Raw genomic sequence first — 18862 nt, 5'->3', positions numbered from 1 at the left:
GCGAGTTGGAGAGGGCAGTTTTCATTTATATTCATTAATCCTTTTTACAAATGGGTAATGGCATCATGAATGTAGGACAAGCTCAATTTGTCACCGACCGTCAGTACTCGCGTCTTCCTGTAGTACTGGCTGATGAGCTTCACCATTGAGCTGAGGAAGGCGCACAGCAGGTGCGGGCGCGCTGCGGCAGAACGTAGCGCAGCTGGCAGCCCGAGCGCGTAGTGGAACACTAGACACCACTCCTCCTATGTGCCAAACACAAGTTCTGTCTACACTGATGGTTGGTAGACAGCTGTTTATGCCGACTGAAAGGTACTCTTGTCTTTCTTATGCCTTTGAAAATATTAAATTTGAAGGTAACTTAATTTGTTAGCACTAACAAAAATTCCTAGTGACATTGTAAAGGTCTACATGACGAGGTGCACTCTTAAATAATAATAAAAATTATTTGTTTTTTAATATTTTGGATGCACACCTTCACACAAAATCTAAAATGTAAACCCCACGAAGATAGCAGTAACCCAACCACATAGGGTTAACATTATGAAAATTAAAATATTAATAATCAATATTATTTTTATTTCATCAAAATATTGAAGGAAACAGCAGCAGCTAAGTTTTGTTCCCAGATTAATTACCTCTTGTGTTAATAATGAGAAGTCAGTATGTTGAAAATCTGGCAATGGAGGGTATGTCCCCTCTGTGACCCTCTCATTGTAAGTGCGAATAATGGTGTCCAAGCGTGCACAATTGTATAAGACAAAAGCTGCACCTGCAAATGAAAGAAAAAAATTCTTTGGTTAATCTGGATGGTGAAAAAATTTCTGCACTTTGCATGTTGCAAATTTCAATATTATTACCTTTTTTATCCTCACTACAATAGTTTAACCCACTGGGTAAATCTAATATAACCAGAATGTGGAACAAAAAAAGCAAATTCCTCCTTGTATATAGGAGTGAAACAATAGCAACAAATATTTTTGTGCTTCAACATAATGTAACAAGTTTTGTGATAAGTGTAATTACACCATTATGCAGCAAGGTAAGGCAAAAATGCTTCTGTGCACATTTTGATATTAGATTTTGTGTAGAAAAAAATTTTGTATTGATAATAGGGTCTGGGTATTAAAGAAAATATCAATAGAAAAAAACATAGATCTGGTTTGATTTGAACACAGCCAAAATACCAAAAGGCAGCTTTCCTTTAATTGATTAGCTGTTGATCAATAAGGATACACTGAAGAATACCTTTACTGCAGCCAGACGACACATCAAAGTTAATTTTGACTGCACAGCTTGGTTTAGTCTGCAGCAACTCAAATGTGACTGCCGACTCTCCCAGATGCGCAATGAATTCTCTCCATTTGTCATCTGTAGCCACCCTGACACCATACTTATGCTGCGCAATCAGTGTCAACTCATTTTGACGTAATCTATAAATAATATAAAGGGGTCTCATGAAATTTCACAAAATACATTGCAGTTATGTCACCATATTCTTGAAAACCCTTAACACTAAAATGTGTAATTTACAATTCTAAATAGGTCATGTGTTTTCACTTGTGACTATTCTACAAAAGATATCACTGACAGCAATTCATGTTTGCCAACTATGTGAATATTGACAGGCCGAATAAACACCAACCTAATAAAGTCTTCACCACTCAAAGTTTCCTCTTTAAGGCCCGTACTTGCATTAAGTACGGCGCCGCAGAGCAATGAGCTGCCCTCCGCCGCGCTGCCCGACGACTTCCACGTGACCACTACTCCCTGTGAGTGTCCCGGATCGCTCGGACTGATTGCGAACAGGTTGTTAATCACTTCGCTTAAACACTTCAGCCGCAAGGAAGTCACACACGTCCCCTCACAAGTTTTGTCTACGCGCGCAAAACATTTTCTTTTACTCAAGCACTCTACAAGCCGGTCTTTGTTTACCAGGGAAGTGGATAATCCAAGTTTTATACCGGCGCCACGGTTTATAAATATATGTACACGATCCTTTATTACTTTTATATTTTTAATAGATAAGTTCCACTGTTGTGATGCATTAACGATATCCTCCACATTTTTTCCGACATACTCGAGTATATCGCCTTCGAAGTCCGGTCTGCAACTACCGATGTATTGGTGCCAGGATTTAACACTGCTAGGAAAACTGAATTCACCTTGAGTTTGCAGGTTAACCGAATGTTTTTTAACAAGCAGTCCCTTTATTACTTTATTTTGTCCTAATAAAAACTGACATAGGTCTTCTGCAAATATATTTAGAGGATCATCCAACATCACTAATTAATCGTAGAAATTATTTTTTCACAAACCTAATTACAATAACAATCGCATTTCAATCATAGCAGGCATTGCAACCATAGATAATACACTTTGACAACATTGGGGACGATTGACATTTTTTTCCCTAAGGCCAATACTAATATGATATAATAATACTTTGTGCCGGTATAAAGTACTATTTTTTTAAACTTAAAAAATAAATAAATATGCTGCTTTTGTCGTTGAAGTCAAGCTACTATTTCACATTTTTCGCATATTTTCTACGTAACGATTAAATCTTTAAATTTAAGAACAATATAAATTCTTACTGCATTTATTACAAAAATAAGTAAGATATAAGCACAATGTTTGGTATTATTAATATGACGTATTTAACTCTTACAAGTATGTTATTGACAAAGTATTAACACTAAATATACCGTCATGGATCAAAATGACCCATTTGGGTTCATCTTATTGATTTTGCAAATTTTGATATAATGACTTTTTGTTACTAATCAATCGACAGATATTACACTTATTAAATTTAATTTTTATTGCCTTCCTAAGAAACTTATTTTATACATTCAAGCAGGAAACAAAGTCGGGTCATTTGACCTATTATGGTAGGAATAAGTACTTTATAAGTGTTGGTATGATTAGTGTTAAAGTCTATGCTTCGAACATTAAACCATTCTCTTTATTCAAGTTTCATCGCAATATTAATAAGTTTTTTTGTTCAATTTTTCTAGATATTATGTATATATTTAGACATAAAAGTTAAAAGCGAACAGTGCGTACATCCGAATGGAGTGTTTAGCTGACGTCGATGCGACGTCTTTGACATTGCAGTTGTCATGCAGTAACGGTGTCTGACAGTCAGCTGTGGATGTAGTTTTGTATCATTAATCGTATTGTTGTTAGTTCGAGTGGACGCTGATCGCATTTAATCACATAGATTATGTTTTAAATCAAATATGGTATTATATTATAAACGTTTTGTATTTATCTCTTTATTATGTCGAGCGGTTTCGGTATTCTCTGCCGATCACCTCCTCGAAGGCATTTACTGTGGCAAACAGAACTGTTATGAAGTGTTAGGAGTTGGCAGGGAAGCAACTAAAAATGAAATCGGTCGCAGCTACAGGCAGCTCGCGAAGAGATTCCACCCGGACCTGCATCGCACGTCTGACGCGAAGAAAGAAGCGGAAGAAAAGTTCAAGCAAATAGCGACCGCGTACGAAATCTTACGCGATGAAGAGGAGCGATCCGACTACGACTACATGCTGGACAACCCGCAGGAGTACTACGCGCACTACTACCGCTACTACCGGCGTCGCATGGCCCCCAAGGTGGACGTGCGCATCGTGCTCGCGGTCGCCGTGACTGTCATCTCGCTCGTGCAGTACTACAGCGCTTGGTCCAAATACGACACCGCCATCAAGTACTTTATGACCGTGCCCAAGTACAGGAACAGAGCTATGGAAATAGCCAAGGCCGAGAGCAACGAGTCCCAGGGCAAAGGCAAAACTAACAAAAAGAGCAAAGCGGAACAAAAGGCGGAACAAGACAAAATTATTAGGAGAGTGATAGAGGAAAACCTGGACATCAGGGGTGCATATGCGAAACCGGAGATTGCTGACATATTGTGGGTACAACTAATAATCCTGCCATATACCATCACATCTTATATCTACTGGTACCTAAGGTGGTTTTGGAAATTCTCAATAATGAAGCAGCCATATGGAGAAGAAGAGAAACTGTTCATAATTAGGAAATATATGAAGCTGGGGCAGCACCAGTTTAACGCATTAGATGATAAGGAAAGACAAGAGTACTTGGATCAGGAGCTTTGGGTTAAAGAAAACTTTATGGTTTGGAAGGAGATCAAGGATGAAGAGGCCAAGAAAGCCCTCGCCGAGAACAATAAATATAAGCAATACAGGAGGTACATCAAGCAGCATGGGGTCGGGCGGATGACATTTGATGACTCATGATCTCCTTTGTCATTCATAACGAGTATCTTTGATTATGTAAATTTATTTATTTATAAAGTTTTACATGACCTATGTCTGTTGATCAACACCCCCAATAAAAGCCAGTGATTACACAAGTTGTTACTTTTATTTGTTTAATCTCTAACCACCTCAACATGTACTACAGTGATTCAGTTACATTCAGTCATACAATCATAATTTACAATCAAATGGCAATTAGTTAAGGCATTCTAAGATTGTCAACATACTGCGGCATCAACTCGGTATTACAAATGTATGCTCAGCCTAATGCTTCCATTTGTTAACAATCATTGTGCACACTGCAACCTTTACATCACATGCAAATAAATTTGTCCTGTTCTCCCAACAATTTTAAAAAGTTTGGTGGGAAATGGTAACCATAGTGATAAATAGATTTAACACACACTGCACATTTATTGAGCTTTGTTTGTTTTTTTTCTCTTTGGGTATATGGGAGAATGTGCCAAATTACATTGCAATAGTAGGAGCGGCAGATTACATTAAAACAATTGAGGTTATTTCTATTGAGTATGGCTGCATTGATATTGCCTTAAGGAATAACAGTTTAAGAACATTGACACAGTCGTCGTTTCATGGCGACCGTGCAGCGGGCCCGGGCGCTGCTCGCTGCAAGACTACAACATAACAACAAATAATATCGTGTCCTCATCTCGTAACAGCCGAGCGCGCGCAACAAATTTAACTCAGTAATTTCAACAAGTAGTTTTTTTCCGATCTCTCTTTTCTGTTCACTTGATTTTTTACACAATTGCAATACAGTAAGTTTGCGAAACCAAAACTTTCTCTATTTCTATCCGACAGCAAAAACAGTGACCGCGACGGCGTTACGTCAGCCGATCGGGCGTCCCGGCCGGCGGCGCTTGCGGCCGTTATTGAAGTTTTTTTTATCAAATTTGATCCGAGAGATCCGAAACAAGCTAGTATCGATCGTTCAACGAAATCAAAATTTTCTTTTGCAATAAAAGTGTTTTATTTACACAGTTATAAGTGACCATTTGAAACAAGCGTAAGTATTTCCAATTTAAAATAAAAACGTTCAACCAGATGAAGCAATATGCGGGCAATAGTTAAGCTCGTTGCGCCGGGTGATCAAATAGAAAATGTGTGCGCGCGTCGACTGCTCGCTGCCAACAACTGCTGTGAAATATATTTATTGGCAACGAGCCGCGTCGCCGGCGCTGCGCGTGCACAGGCGCTGCGCGTGCGCCGGCGACGCGGCGCCCGCTCGGCTGCGCGCGACTAGGGCACGTACGCTTCAGTGCTTACGTCATACAACAAACCAAAACAAAACATTATAAAAAGAATTTCGAGTATGTGATTGTCCAGTCGAGTAAAATTTGAATAATAAAAAGTATCTTATAACATCGACAAAATTTTTAAGCAAAAACTAATGAAAATAGTTACAGTGTTAGTCACATTATAATTCTATTTAAACCGAAACAACCCGAGGGTAACAAGGTTGGGTCTGCGGTCTGGTCATTTCATTTCGATTTTTATTTATGAAAATATATAGCGGCGCACACGGTTCTGCCGCCGCCTCGCCGTCGAGCGCACCTTGCTGCGCCGCGCGTCTATTTCCGTCTCATGGATTTGTACATAAACTCTTCATTTACACGATTATAGTTCCTATCTGTATTTACACAAAACATTTAATTAAATATACAAACGGTACCTCGCCCTCGCGCCGAAACGTCTCTTTGTATGAAGCGTCACCACAACTAACTGCTTACACGAGTAAATAAAAGTAGACAATGAACATAAAAGGAAGAACTAGTATAGTATTGATAACTATTCTCGAAAAAATATATTGCCAGGAAACCCGTTGAACACATCAAGATCCAAAAAGAGGCTTCGGTCGCACGGTACACGGAGAACCATATCTCTGTATACACAAACGGCGCACACAAAATAACGCCTCCAGGGCTGCGGGGGCGCGCGCTCCGCATTCAATTGTTGCCAAAATGTGGACACCACGTCGAGTGCAGTGATTCTCCTATCCGACACGGACGGGAAGCTCGACGTCAATCCTCTATTACAACGCGAGTTCTGCGCCCTTGTGCGCGCTCGTCTGTGCGAAAACTATGTCTGACTTCTCACTGTTTACTTTTTGTGTCCCATTCGCTATTCTAATTCCAAAGACTATTATACAATGACCTATGGATAACAGGCCGGCGGCCGCGGGTTCGTTCGTTATGCATCTGTCACTAAACAAGAGAATGCATTCGTAACGACGTAAATATTTTAATTATCGAGAAATGTTAATAAATTATTTTTTTCATTTTTATGGTCTTGATTTTGAAAATGTCTGGTTTTTGGTCTCGGAAAAAGAGTCTCCAAGTAAAAAGTTGCGGAAGCGCGCAAAGAGATCAACTAAATACCTGGAGGCAGTTTAACGCGCGCAGTCGTTACGAATCGATACGTACGTGAGTACATCGTGCTCGCCTCGAGCTGCAAACGTACAGACAAATGTTAAAGCGCATCTGTGACTGCGGCTGCGGGCTCGACCGGCCGACACTGAACTGAACGCCTACTTGCTTTGCTATCCGATTATCACATTTATGCTAATAGTTTTGAGGACCATATTCTCAAACTGTCGAAATACTTCCGACTGTGCGTACAGTGGTCGACTCCACGTCAGTCCAACGACCAACTAACCGAACCTAAGCTTAAAGCGCTACAACTCGTGTGCCTCCCCCTTCCCCTCCGCGCGACATCGGTCACCCGTGGAATTGATTCAGTTTTTTCCTAGTGGCAACACTATCCCGGCCGCGGGAGACGGCCCGCGACGCGCGTTGCGGCGGAGGCGGCGCGTGCGCCGATCGCGCCGGGCCTGCGCCGCGGCCGCTAGCGGTGCAGCGGGCAGTAGCGGCGGAGGCGGCGCGCGCGCCGGTCGCGCCGTGCCTGCGCCGCCTGCGGGGCGCGTCCTCAAACCGGAGTCTCGTGATCGTTTTCTTCGATTCGGCCCAAACGCCACGCGTTGGGGTCCGTCGCTGGACATTCAAAAGCGGTGTGTTATTACTTCATTCAAACAGGACACTTTCATTTTCTGTAAATATTAAATCATGCAAATTGAGCACATTCAGGGGCACCGTAAACAGATATTAATTGATTACGTGTCAACGGTTAACACATAGGAAATAGTAATGCTATCGATGTAGTTAATAAACAAAAGTTTGTGTATAGCGGACATGTTTGCAGTCATTAATATTGCGTAGCCTGTCTAATTAATCGTTGCGTTCATTTATTTCTGAACGCAACGAATCGTTCGAACCCGCGCTCAAATCAGCGAGCGCTTGACAGCCGGTCGTCAACATTGGCGCGACTTCACGTCGTTCTACTGGCCGTTCAGTTAAGTTTTATTTCATTAGAACGAAAGTGTTCCCAGACAAATAGTGCTATGTTGATTCGGCACAAAATCCTTGACCGGAATATATTTTTAAATTTAAAAAACCGAATGGAATTCAAAATATTATGTATACGGTGTTGAAAGGGTGCGATGCGATGTGTCGCCTCCGCTACGAGTCGACGGTCGATGGAGTCGAAACGACTGAACACTGCGAAGTGAGTGAGTTCCGTCTGGTAATGTTGCGTGCGTGTGATTGTTGAATATTGAACTAGTCGGCCGCTAATGGAACTATAGTTGGCGCGAAGGCAACCATGCAAATGTATTGTTAAACATTTTGTTAGTAGCGTGCTGAGCGTGTAAAATTAGTGCACGTCGTGAACTGTTAAACAAATAAATACTTTAGCGATTTTCATTACATTACGTACTATGTACTTATCGGTACATCCACAGGAATATCACAATAAGAAGAATAACTCCCATCAAAGTAGAGAAATGAACATACCCATGAGTAAAGATTTTTAACAAGGAAAATATATATCACATGCAATGTATAAAAAATAGAAGCAATTTATGTTTAAGTGTATGCTGTCTACATAACAAACTGAACCGAATGAGAAAAGTCACGAAATGAATGAACAAAGTTGCAACAGAACAGAAACAAATAAATGTGAACGTAAAGTTACCTGAGAACTGTAGCTCTTCTGCGCATGCTTTGGGAGCGGGGGTGGGGGTGGGCGGATAGCGCAGGGGCGGGGAGCGCGGGGGGCGGGTCGGGAGCGGTACTCGAGGCCAATAAACATTATTCTAGCACTAGCGCACCGAGCGCAGCAGACACGACGTGCTGTCGGTGTCAGAGCGTCGCGCGGACTCTGCGCTCGTCGTGCCGTCTCGAGCGACAAACGGAGCCGCGCCGATCGCCTCACCTGACCGGCGGTCTAGGTCTATACGCAAGCGGTATGGTGAAACAAAACTAATGCATATGTGATATGTGATGACGCTTGGACGGCACACAACATTTACAAACAAACATGCAGATAAATGCTAATCTCAAAGCTAATTCCTGCGGCAGAGTGTGGATTTTCGACGGCTGACACTAAATTTGTTGATATCAGACAAATGAAATGATGTGACACACAGTCCTTGCATCTACATTCCACAGCTGCGCTGTCCTAAGATTTCATTGCAACGACTGCCAATTTTCATGTCATGCACCGCGCCACCTGAACACCTGCCTTTGGTTTCCACTCGGCAACTGTTCATTAACCTGTAACACTATGTCAGGGTGCTAGCCGGCGGTAACCAATACTAAATAAAACTACAGACATATCGGTGTAAACAAGAACGTGCCGACGTTGGTGTGCATAAAACAATAACTAGTTATTAATACAACGTCCAAACACGTGGACCCTAAAGTACGCTAACTCTAAGATTGCTTCTCATTATGACACTTTGTTACAATTACTATTACATTATGCACTAAGAAACTTATACTCTAACGCTTGTACTTATACAAAGAAAGGGGCTGATGTGGAATCAGTTCGTACGGTGCAGGCGGTGATGGGTACGCTGCTCACCAGCACGCTTTAGACAGCGCGATAGCATTTGCATTTGGCGTTACTGTTCACTACCGGAAGCCTCTCACGCGCAGGAGTGCAGCGGCCATTGCCCGAGTGGCCGGGGGGTTCCTGAGACCGTTGGGGAGTGAGCGTCGCGTGTATCCATTGCGCGCACGAGAGAGAGGACCAGTTTGTAATGCGGGGTGCAGCTTGCACGGGGCGTGTGTGTGTTCATAATATCGCCCGGTGATCCTGCGCCCAACAGGTCACACAACAGGGATTCACACTCAAAGTCCACAGCGCGCTTTAATTGCGCACGGGCCAACGAGTTGCTTCATGATCAGCATTTTGTTTGCAACTCGCGCCATTATTTAGTTAGTGACGGCTCAATGCGATTCAATGCTCAATAGTGATTCGTAGACAATATCACTTTATTGGCTATAACAATAATTGGCAGTAACGTGTAAGCTTGGTTTGCTCTGCGAAACCACAAAACCGAAGTGTCGGACACGCGGTACGGCTGCGGCTGCGAAGGTGTATTTCTAGTGTCGGAGCTTGGCGTGGGGGTGCGGGGCGTGGGGTGAGGGGTGCGGGCGTCGGGGAGAGCGGGTCGGTCGGGAGCGGGTGGGGGCGGGGGGGAGCCGGGGGAGCGCTCGTCGTTCAGCACTGGTGTGCGGCGGGCGCGGCGCGCAGCAGCGGCGCGTGTTCGCCTGCACGAGCGACACGTCATCGACACAGCGCGGGCACAGCGCACGTCGCACGCGCGCGCTGCCTCCCCGCGGCGCATCCCTCGGCACAACTCCCGTCGGTACGATTAAATATTCGAAACACTGGTGACGGCACCAAGTCCAGCCAGCGTGGGCCTCAGAGGGCCACTTTAAAAGTGCTTGTTCAAGTTTAAGCAAATGGTGGAGTCGTGATACCGGGTGGACGGCGCCGGGCAGGGAGGCAGCGCGCGGCCGCGGCGGGGCGCGAGCCGTTTCAATTCCCCGCTTGCAGTTACATTTACAGCGAACATTTTGTTCGCACTCCGTGTGATGTCGTTTTAACTAAACATTGCATATCATTGTACAATACATGACGGTCTAATAGAATTGTACGTAACGAAATAGGTACAGGTTTAATAAAATCTGATGCCGAGTAAGTGGTTGTCAACCAAAAATATTTGAGTACAATCCTGATCCACGACATCCAGGGAGGCGATAAAATTGTGGAGTGTTGTAATTTTGGCATAATCACAAAAGTGTTCTTCCGTCCTACGAATAGTCGTAGAAATGTAACCGCAAACGGTGCCAGCCCACGAAAAACAAGTCGAATCCAGATAACATCAATGCTACGCCTAACTACCGGCCGGTGGCGTCAGTGCGGCCGCGGGGGGGCGAGCGGCAAGTGACGGAGCTAAAGCGATCGCTGGATGTTAATACGCGGAGCGGTCCGCGGAAAGTATTACAAACAATGTTTCAGTAGAAAAACACCGAATACTTTTACAGATAGATCTAATCAAGGAGCGTCGCACACGACCGCGGCCTGCGGCGTGCTCAGAGCCGGCATGAACCCCCACCCCCCACCCCGCTGGTGTCGCATGCGCCCCGAAGCGGCATGCAATGACAACCCGCGAGCGGCACGGCTGAGCACGAGCTGGTCGCCACTGCGCCGGGCGACTGCGCCGGGCGGCTACGATGACTTCAGATGCGGACATGCACCTACGCACGAGCGAGCAGCCGCGGTCTCGGCCCCCCTTACCTTCACAGGGCGCATCGAGCCCGGGCTGCCGTTGCTTCCGTGATCATAGCAGACGATTCTATTTCACGGCCTCTTTACTTTTCCAACGACGGCCGGAGCGCTGTCTTGTCGTGAACACATGTACTTCTCGTATTACTTGATACAACGTACACGGAGATAACAAATCGAGATGATACGAAGTAATTACCGACTTCCAGCGGACCAACCATTCTTGCGACCGGGAACCGCCGCCGTACCGGATCTATATGTAAGATGGCGTGGCTAGTTCCATGGCAGTTGGCGTGGTGGTCATCAAAGCATCGAAATGTGACGAGGATCGAAATACTCTTTTGTCGAAAAAAATATCTCTTTACCCGGCATCAAAAAATAAAAACTTGGCCCTAACACTTCTACACCAAAAGCCGTATTCGGCTGCGGCCCAGCGGGAAGAAATGCAGGCGCGCGGCCACTCACCCTGTAGCTGGCGGTTGAGTAGCGCGGTGATCCCGGGCCCGTCACCCGCCTTCTTCACCACCAGCATGGGCTTGTCCTCGCCCTCCTCGTAGCAGTTCGGCAGGTGACCGTTGCTCACCGCCATCGTTTCGCTCACCTGCAAACACAACACCCCCTCGTCTGTTAAAATTTCGGCACCGGCCAGACGCGTACGCGTACTCGTGACGTTTATGCAGCGGTGTTCTGAACGCGAGAGACATTACAACGACATCGTTACCTTTATTACATGATACAAATATTTCTTTTTACAAATAGTCTCTGTTAAGCACCTTCGAAAAGTAAAGAGACTGATGTGGTGAACATTAATATATCTCTTTGTATAGTGTTTTTGCTTCAAACGTCCTCCGTACAGCGCCGCCAGGTTGATTCTATCGATAAGAACCCGCCGAGAAACTCGACAGCTGGTACTCTCTCACCGCCTAATTTACAATTGATGCATGGCATAAATATGTTCGAATTGTCGTGTGAACATTAGCATGATACTGATCCTAAATATGTCCGTCTTCTGTATAATAATCTTTCACGGAATAAGAGTCCGCGTGACCCACCTGCATCAGCTTGTGCACGACGTCGCGGCCCAGGATGTGGTCGAACACCGCCTGCAGGAACCCGTCCGACATGATGGACAGCTTCAGCTTGTCGCGGTGCCACACGAGAACACGCGACTCCTCCATCGCCATTATGGAAACCTGCAAACGAACCAGTCCCACAAGGGCTCAAACTAATTCTACCGCCGCACCAATAGACAGCGCACCAACCGCGTCGCGCGCGTTTAGTGTTGCGAGAAAGTACTTGGAGTGTTTAGTTCATCAAAATCTCAGGTTGGACGTGGAATTCGTCATCAGCGAATTATGAAAAAAAATGTTGATCCCGATGATCGATACGACGCGCAAAGTGGACCGGCAACACGGTCGCGGTATCGGGAAGTCGACCGTCGCAACTTGTCGGGGAGACCTATGCCCGGCAGTGGGCGAGTGGGCGAGTGGGGCTGACGCGATGACGATGAGTCGATGCGACCGGTGCGTATCCTGTGCACTAGCGATATAATATTGAACGCAGCACATTTGTTTAGACGTTTGGCTGCGGCTGCGAGCGGTGTGCGAGCGGGGTTTTGTATATTTACCTGAAAATATTCATCGGTGGAGACGCCGAACCACTCGGGCGAGTCGAGGAAGTGGTGCGGGAACACGATGTGCAGCGCGCGCTGGTTCTGCGATACCACCAGTCTGCAACCCACCAGCAGAGCAGGGTAGAGTAAGTAGACCGAATGTGCGTTCATATGTTTTCACCCGAACAACGCAACACCATTCATCGGTACAGGATGTAATTATTTTTTGCTGACCATAGCAAAAAAGATACACGCGTATAAATACTAAAGCGTTTTTGTAGTGCACCGCCGGTGCGGCAGTCGACACAGACAAACACACCTCGCTCCTTGATTACACGTTGTGTCCCTTTTTAAATTAATTATTTTTTGTAAAGTAATGGCGTTAAAACTATTTTTTTGGTCCGCCTGCGACATGTTCCACGCAAATTTTATTAAAATTAAAAAAAAAAACATTTCTACGCATTCTGGCGTCTGCTCCTTCCAAGTAAATATTAATTAATATCATTCAACACTTCAAATAATTTCCAGTGCTTGTGAAAATCGACACAAGAACACCGGGAGCGTTGTATTTGATGGAAAGAAATGAAACAGAGCTCCTCTGTAACATGTGGCGTTTCCAACTTAAAACTACAAAGCTGTGAACGTTTCAAACGCTTGCAACAGTCCGCTGCCCGACGCACCGAGTGCATCTGACAAGTCGCGCGGAGCTCCGCCGACGGGAGCTTTTACTGTAATTAATTCAGCGGGGGCTGCACATTTTGTTGAAATCCGTAGAGCAGAGCGCAGTTCCCGCGGCGGCCGGCCCCGCTGCGACCTCAAGGTAACGACGATATCGAGTATCTAGTGACCTTTGCATTGCCTAGTTTAACGCATGACCCCCTTCGCCCCCCATTCCCCATCAAATGTCAAGCCCGGCGGAGCAGCGACGACGGCGTCAACCCCGCGGAACTCCCGTGAGCTTGCGATGCACAGCGCCACGCACTGTTCAACGAGAGCGCGCTCCTCGACCGCACGGCGACGTTCTTTGTTCGTTTACAGTTGATGTTATTCAGGAGCTGGCAATTATGTTAACGTTACGAGCGCCGCGCTCCCGACGGAACTAAAAATTGACATTTGAACAGAAAGATGAATTTTATTAATCATTCAAGTATACTTTAATTTCACATTAAAAACTAACTGATGTCTGAGATATACTGTAGTACTTTATTATTTGATTTGGAAATTAAAAAAAAATTATTTGCATTGCCAGCTACTATCAAGCGGAAGTAATAAACAAGCAAAGGTTTCGTGCCTTGTTCACGCGGCGCGCGGCCTGGCGGGGATTGCATCGGCTCCGACACAACGTCATCTAGCGATCGAAGCTTCAATAAAAATAAATTCTTCGAGAGAGAGTTTTCGTTAAATACAATAAAGCGAGAGAAAACAAACCGTTAAATTTTTTACACGGACATTAAATAAAGAAACGCTTAAACTATTGCATTCGACAGTCACAGTAAGTACCTGTTACATTAAAGGCGAAGGTAGCAGAAGTTAAACGAAGCCTGCTGCCGGCCGCGAGTGGTGTTTGTTGGTGGATCGGGTAGGTTTTTAAAGAAAATCATAGATCTCTGTGGTGCAGCCGCAGCAAGTTGCACCAATCGCTGCCATCAATAATCAGCGTCCGCTAGACGCGCTCGGACACGAACATCACGCCAGCAGTTGACTAGTTTGCAGTGAACCCTTGTTGGTTTTACATGTACGGCGATGAAGGGACTAAGGGAACGCTCCCGCGGACTCGCTTCAGGTCTGCGCGACCAAAATGTAAAGTAGCGACGGCCGCGGGCTCTCCTCGCGCTTGCTTTATTACGATCATGAAAAATATATTTGTAGATTTTTTAATTTTATCGCATTTTAGCTTTAGTTCTATTATTTACTGTTGTCCTGGCCGACAGCGCCGGACAAATGAACTGTAGTTTTTACTCTCTTTATTAAGTATTTCGCACGGGCTGTTATTGTTGATTTATTTACGACAATTTGTTTGGAAAAATATTTAATCGGAACGTTATTTGTATTAAACAATATAAATTCGGTTGTGTTTAACATTGGCCAATAGAAACTATTCATATGTCCACTGGGTGCATGCTCGATGCAAGACAACCGCACCGAGCCCGCAGAGAGAACGCGCAGCACCCGCAGCAGCCGCAACGCCATGTGTTTGCAAGGACCTCTTATTTGCGACCTCCCAGTCAACCCATCCTTAATTCCCACATGCGGTTACCTGAATTACTCGTGTCGGGTAGAGAAATAGTTCAAAAGGTCCAAAGTGTAAGGGAGTGTTTCTTAAACAAAATGTTTTTTTTCTGGATATTTTATCTTGGTCTGTAAGAATTATTGAAGTTTTTGTAAATATATAGATAAATAAAACAGAGAGAGAAGAGTGTCGTGCCAGTACAATTCGATAGCAATCGGCTGAAACCAGACATTACTCTACCTATAGTCAGGCGGGCTCCGCGCTCCCGTTTGTACGTACATTACAGCCGAGTGCCGCGTTGCTCGCAATGTTTAATAAATCACTCCCGCAAGTCACCGCGCCCGGAGCCGGCCCGAGGCCTTGTCTGCAAAAGGAGGTTGCGAACTCGGCGCGCTTGCGTAACACTTACACCTGCACTCTGCGTGTCACCCCCACACGCAGAACACGCAGAACACGCAGAACATTACTAATTCAACACCGTTTCTAATAGTTTTAAATTGTTTCGAGATAGATGGAAATATCCATTATTATGCTGTCCAATGTAAACGTCGCATCGGACGATCGGGTTATTTTGCAATTTATTAAACTAGAGCGAATATAATTTCGTGGAGATAAGAGATTAATGGACACCGTATGAACCAGACAAATGTTAAACAGTCGCCGCAATGAGTCTCATTCACAAAAATGAAGTCGCGCGGCAGGCGCGACCGCGTGCTCGGCGCGACCCAGCTCGGTGCGCGCGCGCACACGCACAGCCGGCAGCCGGGAGGCTAACCGGTCACCCCGACACGGACCCCTGCGCGGGTAGCGGCACCGACTAGGTCAAATTTAATATTCAAATCGTCGTCCGCAGCGATTCACCTACGACAGGCTGTGTGTACCCGGGGGGGGGGGGGGTTGCACCGCGCGGCGGGTTCGGTTTGAGCAGAAGCTCACAATATGAGCTTTCGAGACGCGTCAATTTATTTGGATTGGGGGACACAAGAGTAGTGCTGCCGTTCAAGTTAAACTAACAAGTGAACTGTCTCCTATTTATTAACTAAACGACTTCTTCAAAGGCTACACGTTACACTGCACAATGTTCCCTCTCTACCGAACGGTCAGAGTGCTGGTACAGTTTACCGCGGACCTCTTCACTCTAAGGGCAGCCCCGAGCTTTTGCTTCATCTTTGTTACGTACGTTACGAATAATAACAATAACAACAATTATAAATAACTGTCCAATCAACCAATATGACAGGGAGCCGCCTCTGCCCTATACAATTGCACTGGGTAAATACTTGCAAGTTCATGTTCACGCGACACGCGAAACTTTTATAAAAAGCAACATAAACGAATTTAAAATCGATATTCAGAGATGTGTGTGTGAGTGTGCTACACCGTTCATATGATGATGAAATTGAAATGAAAATGTACGGAAATTGATGCGGGTGCTCCAAATTGTGATATTACGGCGAGAAAAAATGAGATTTTTTCTCGAGAAATTTTTCATGATACATAGACATGAACGGATGCTGCCATCTACTGGGCGGCGTGTGTGTCAACTGCGTTCGCGCGATGAGTCAGCCTCCGGCGCAGTGCACGTGCGCGAGCGCAGGGGCCGCGCCGGTACGAGACATCGTTATCAATTCGCGCCGCCGTCTCTTCGAAACAGCTAATTAAGGCAAAGTGGCTGCCGATACGAGGGTACGCGAGGGTACGTGTCGGCTCGTCGAGCTCGGCCCCCAGGCCGCCGCCGCGCGTCGCTTATCGCCCCGCTTGCAAGTAAACAGCGCCAGCAGCCTCGCACCGCCCGTCCGAAAGCTTTCTGTGACGTCCCTGCCGTCGGGCGGAGCGATGTCTCGCCGGGCGCGAGCCACCGCCGGCCGGGACACTTTCCTTCGACCGCCAGAGCTTTATCGTTTTGCTCTAACATGAACACTGTTCACATTTATTTCAAAATTTCGATTATGTTCTCTTAGTTCCTGCGGTAGTTTCTTAAAATTGATCGTAAAAGCAAGAAGCGTTCAAGTTTTATTGCGTTTGACTGATTACATGTTTAGTTGCTAAGCACAAGAAAGCAGTACTCACTTGCCGGAGAGCACGAGCGAGAGGCTGTCCACCTTGGTGACCTTCTCGTGCGCGTAGAGGTCGTGGCTCTTGAGGTGCCGCACGCTGCGCATGCACTGCAGCACGCGCCGGAACTGGCGCCGCGACACGCGCAGCGGCTGGAACAGCGCCGCGTACACCTGCGGCAGCCACCGGCTCAGTCCCCCGCGCTCGCCCCGACGAGCGTAACAAACTATTGGACCGATACTGTCGCCTCCGCCGACGTATAGGTTCAATACTTTCTACTTCTTACTAACAATCATCATCATCATCATTTCACCCGCGGAACGTCCACTGCTGGACGTAAGTCCCCTATATTCAGGCTCGTGAACAATTTACTCGTTTCATAGGGCCGTTAACTCCGTCGCCCACCAGCAACAAGTGATAGAGTTTGTCTCCACGGTGCGGCGTTATACAGTGTTTCGTTGAAATGATCCGCACGACAAGTACCCGCGCCGTTCATCACTTCTCTCTCCTTATTCAATTTACTTCGTCACCTTGAGACTAATATCCTAGTAATGACATCACCCACAAGCAGGTACATCTTTATTTACCGATGTTTCCATTCATCTTAATTAACTACACTGTTAAATTGCTTTGGCAACAGATTCTCAACGACTGCGTGAACGATGCTTGTGTCTACAATTGACACGCGTTATATAATGAGTGTAAAAGTAAACGGAAGTTATGCAGCTATTGCAAGTAATCGCTGTGAAATGATTAACCGTTTTGCGAGTTGTGGTTGAAAAATGGAGTTATTGAGACAAAGGATACCGCCGCCACCGTCCGCCCAACTGTTGACGCGCGAGACTAAATAAAGAAGTGGGCGCGCGCGGGCGCACGGAGCCGCGCGGCACGTGCGTCACGGCCGCACGAAGCCTCATCTTGCTTATTGCGCTGTTCGCTCGCGTGCACAAGTTGTCGAGGCGCGTCCAGAAACATGTAAAGCCTTTCAAAAAACCAAATCACCACTAAACTTTAGACGAAGAAACTAGGACGAGTTTTTATAAAAAAACTACTGTTTACATATCCAATAAAACGCTAGAGTACAATGACATCATTTCACAGCGAAATTTAAGAGTTAGTGAATATTATGTGATCGCCTTGAGACGACAGTTTATAAAGGAAACTATTACCTGGCAAAGGCCAATAAAAAAGTTCTCGTTTAGATTTGTCTAATTTCCAAATGTCCCGGCGCGCTGTCGAACGCAGTCGGATCATTTGTCTAGATGTAATGATGCGCTCATGTGAAGTTAATCGGTGTACGCAGGTGGATCAGAAAGATGATTGACTTGGAGATGTGAGCACGAATGAGCTATAAAACGACTGCTCGGGAACATTGCAGGGGGCGCGCAGCAAGTATGAGCAATAACCGCTGTCAATATCGCCACGCCCAGTAATTAAGAAACAAACCGCAAGATGTGTGACGACTCGAGTCGAGGTCCCATCTCGGCGACCCTGGCTTCCCATCCGCGCCCCGGGTCTTATGCCTTAACGACCTCACAACTTGGCGACCTTCAAATGCGGCCCGGCCCGAAGCTCGTGTGTCTGGTTTAGATAAACGCGTTTAGCGATGTTTCACCCCAAACCCGGTGAAGATATAAATGTCAATAGACAAATACAATTGGATTACGAGGTTACATTACATACATTTTATTTATCACTTCGATATTAAGAAGCCATCAAAAAAGTTTAAACGCCAACCATTGACAAGCACCATGCGCGATCCCCAATGCGAAGCCCCACCGGAACAAAGACGCAAAAGCTCTGGCCACTCGCAGGCATTCGAGCGGGGCTCCAGCCCCACGTCGCGGGCGCTCGCGGAACAAAACAAGTTATAAGTAGGGGCACGGAAATTTCGTATTTACGAAATAGATGCGAATAAATGCGAAAATTACTTTTTAATGCGAATAAATGCGAAATGTATGGTATACTCTTTTTTTCCAAAGTCTTCCTTAAATTGATCTAATTGATACATATGCACACTGTCAT

The 18862-nt window shown here is 45.7% G+C and overlaps 2 protein-coding genes across 6 annotated transcripts in view; one reads left to right on the top strand and one right to left on the bottom strand.

Annotated features, from left to right (window-relative positions):
- Window positions 1–18862, bottom strand: part of LOC137918382 (popeye domain-containing protein 3-like) — a 41559-nt gene that overhangs the window by 394 nt on the left and 22303 nt on the right. Inside the window, exons 2-7 of one of the 5 annotated variants that reach the window (XM_068761169.1) lie at window positions 16853–17010; window positions 12568–12670; window positions 11993–12133; window positions 11406–11541; window positions 639–772; window positions 99–245 (exon numbers count right to left, since the gene is read on the bottom strand). In XM_068761169.1, coding sequence (XP_068617270.1) covers window positions 99–245; window positions 639–772; window positions 11406–11541; window positions 11993–12133; window positions 12568–12670; window positions 16853–17010 — 819 coding nt within the window. Of the gene's footprint in view, window positions 1–98; window positions 246–638; window positions 773–1248; window positions 1434–1645; window positions 2382–7138; window positions 7354–8336; window positions 9920–11405; window positions 11542–11992; window positions 12134–12567; window positions 12671–16852; window positions 17011–18862 lie in introns of those variants that run through there. The other 4 variants (XR_011106690.1, XR_011106691.1, XM_068761168.1 and 1 more) reach the window with 4 other exon arrangements.
- Window positions 3066–4371, top strand: LOC137918383 (dnaJ homolog subfamily C member 25 homolog). The gene has a single exon (XM_068761170.1). The coding sequence runs from the start codon at window positions 3246–3248 to the stop codon at window positions 4263–4265; it is 1020 nt and encodes a 339-aa protein (XP_068617271.1). The 5' UTR covers window positions 3066–3245; the 3' UTR covers window positions 4266–4371.

Source organism: Battus philenor, unplaced genomic scaffold (assembly GCF_028537555.1).
Source record: "Battus philenor isolate CCGP_79_NKW_IND1 unplaced genomic scaffold, ilBatPhil1.0.hap1 SCAF_14, whole genome shotgun sequence".
Lineage (NCBI taxonomy): Eukaryota > Metazoa > Arthropoda > Insecta > Lepidoptera > Papilionidae > Battus > Battus philenor.
The sequence above is the reverse complement of the archived record's forward strand: the minus strand, read 5'-3'. Positions and strand labels throughout refer to the sequence as shown.

What these genes read in the sequence shown, in the direction of transcription:
- LOC137918383 (XM_068761170.1), top strand. Translation starts at nt 3,246, where the DNA reads ATGGTATTATATTATAAACGTTTTGTATTTATCTCTTTATTATGTCGA.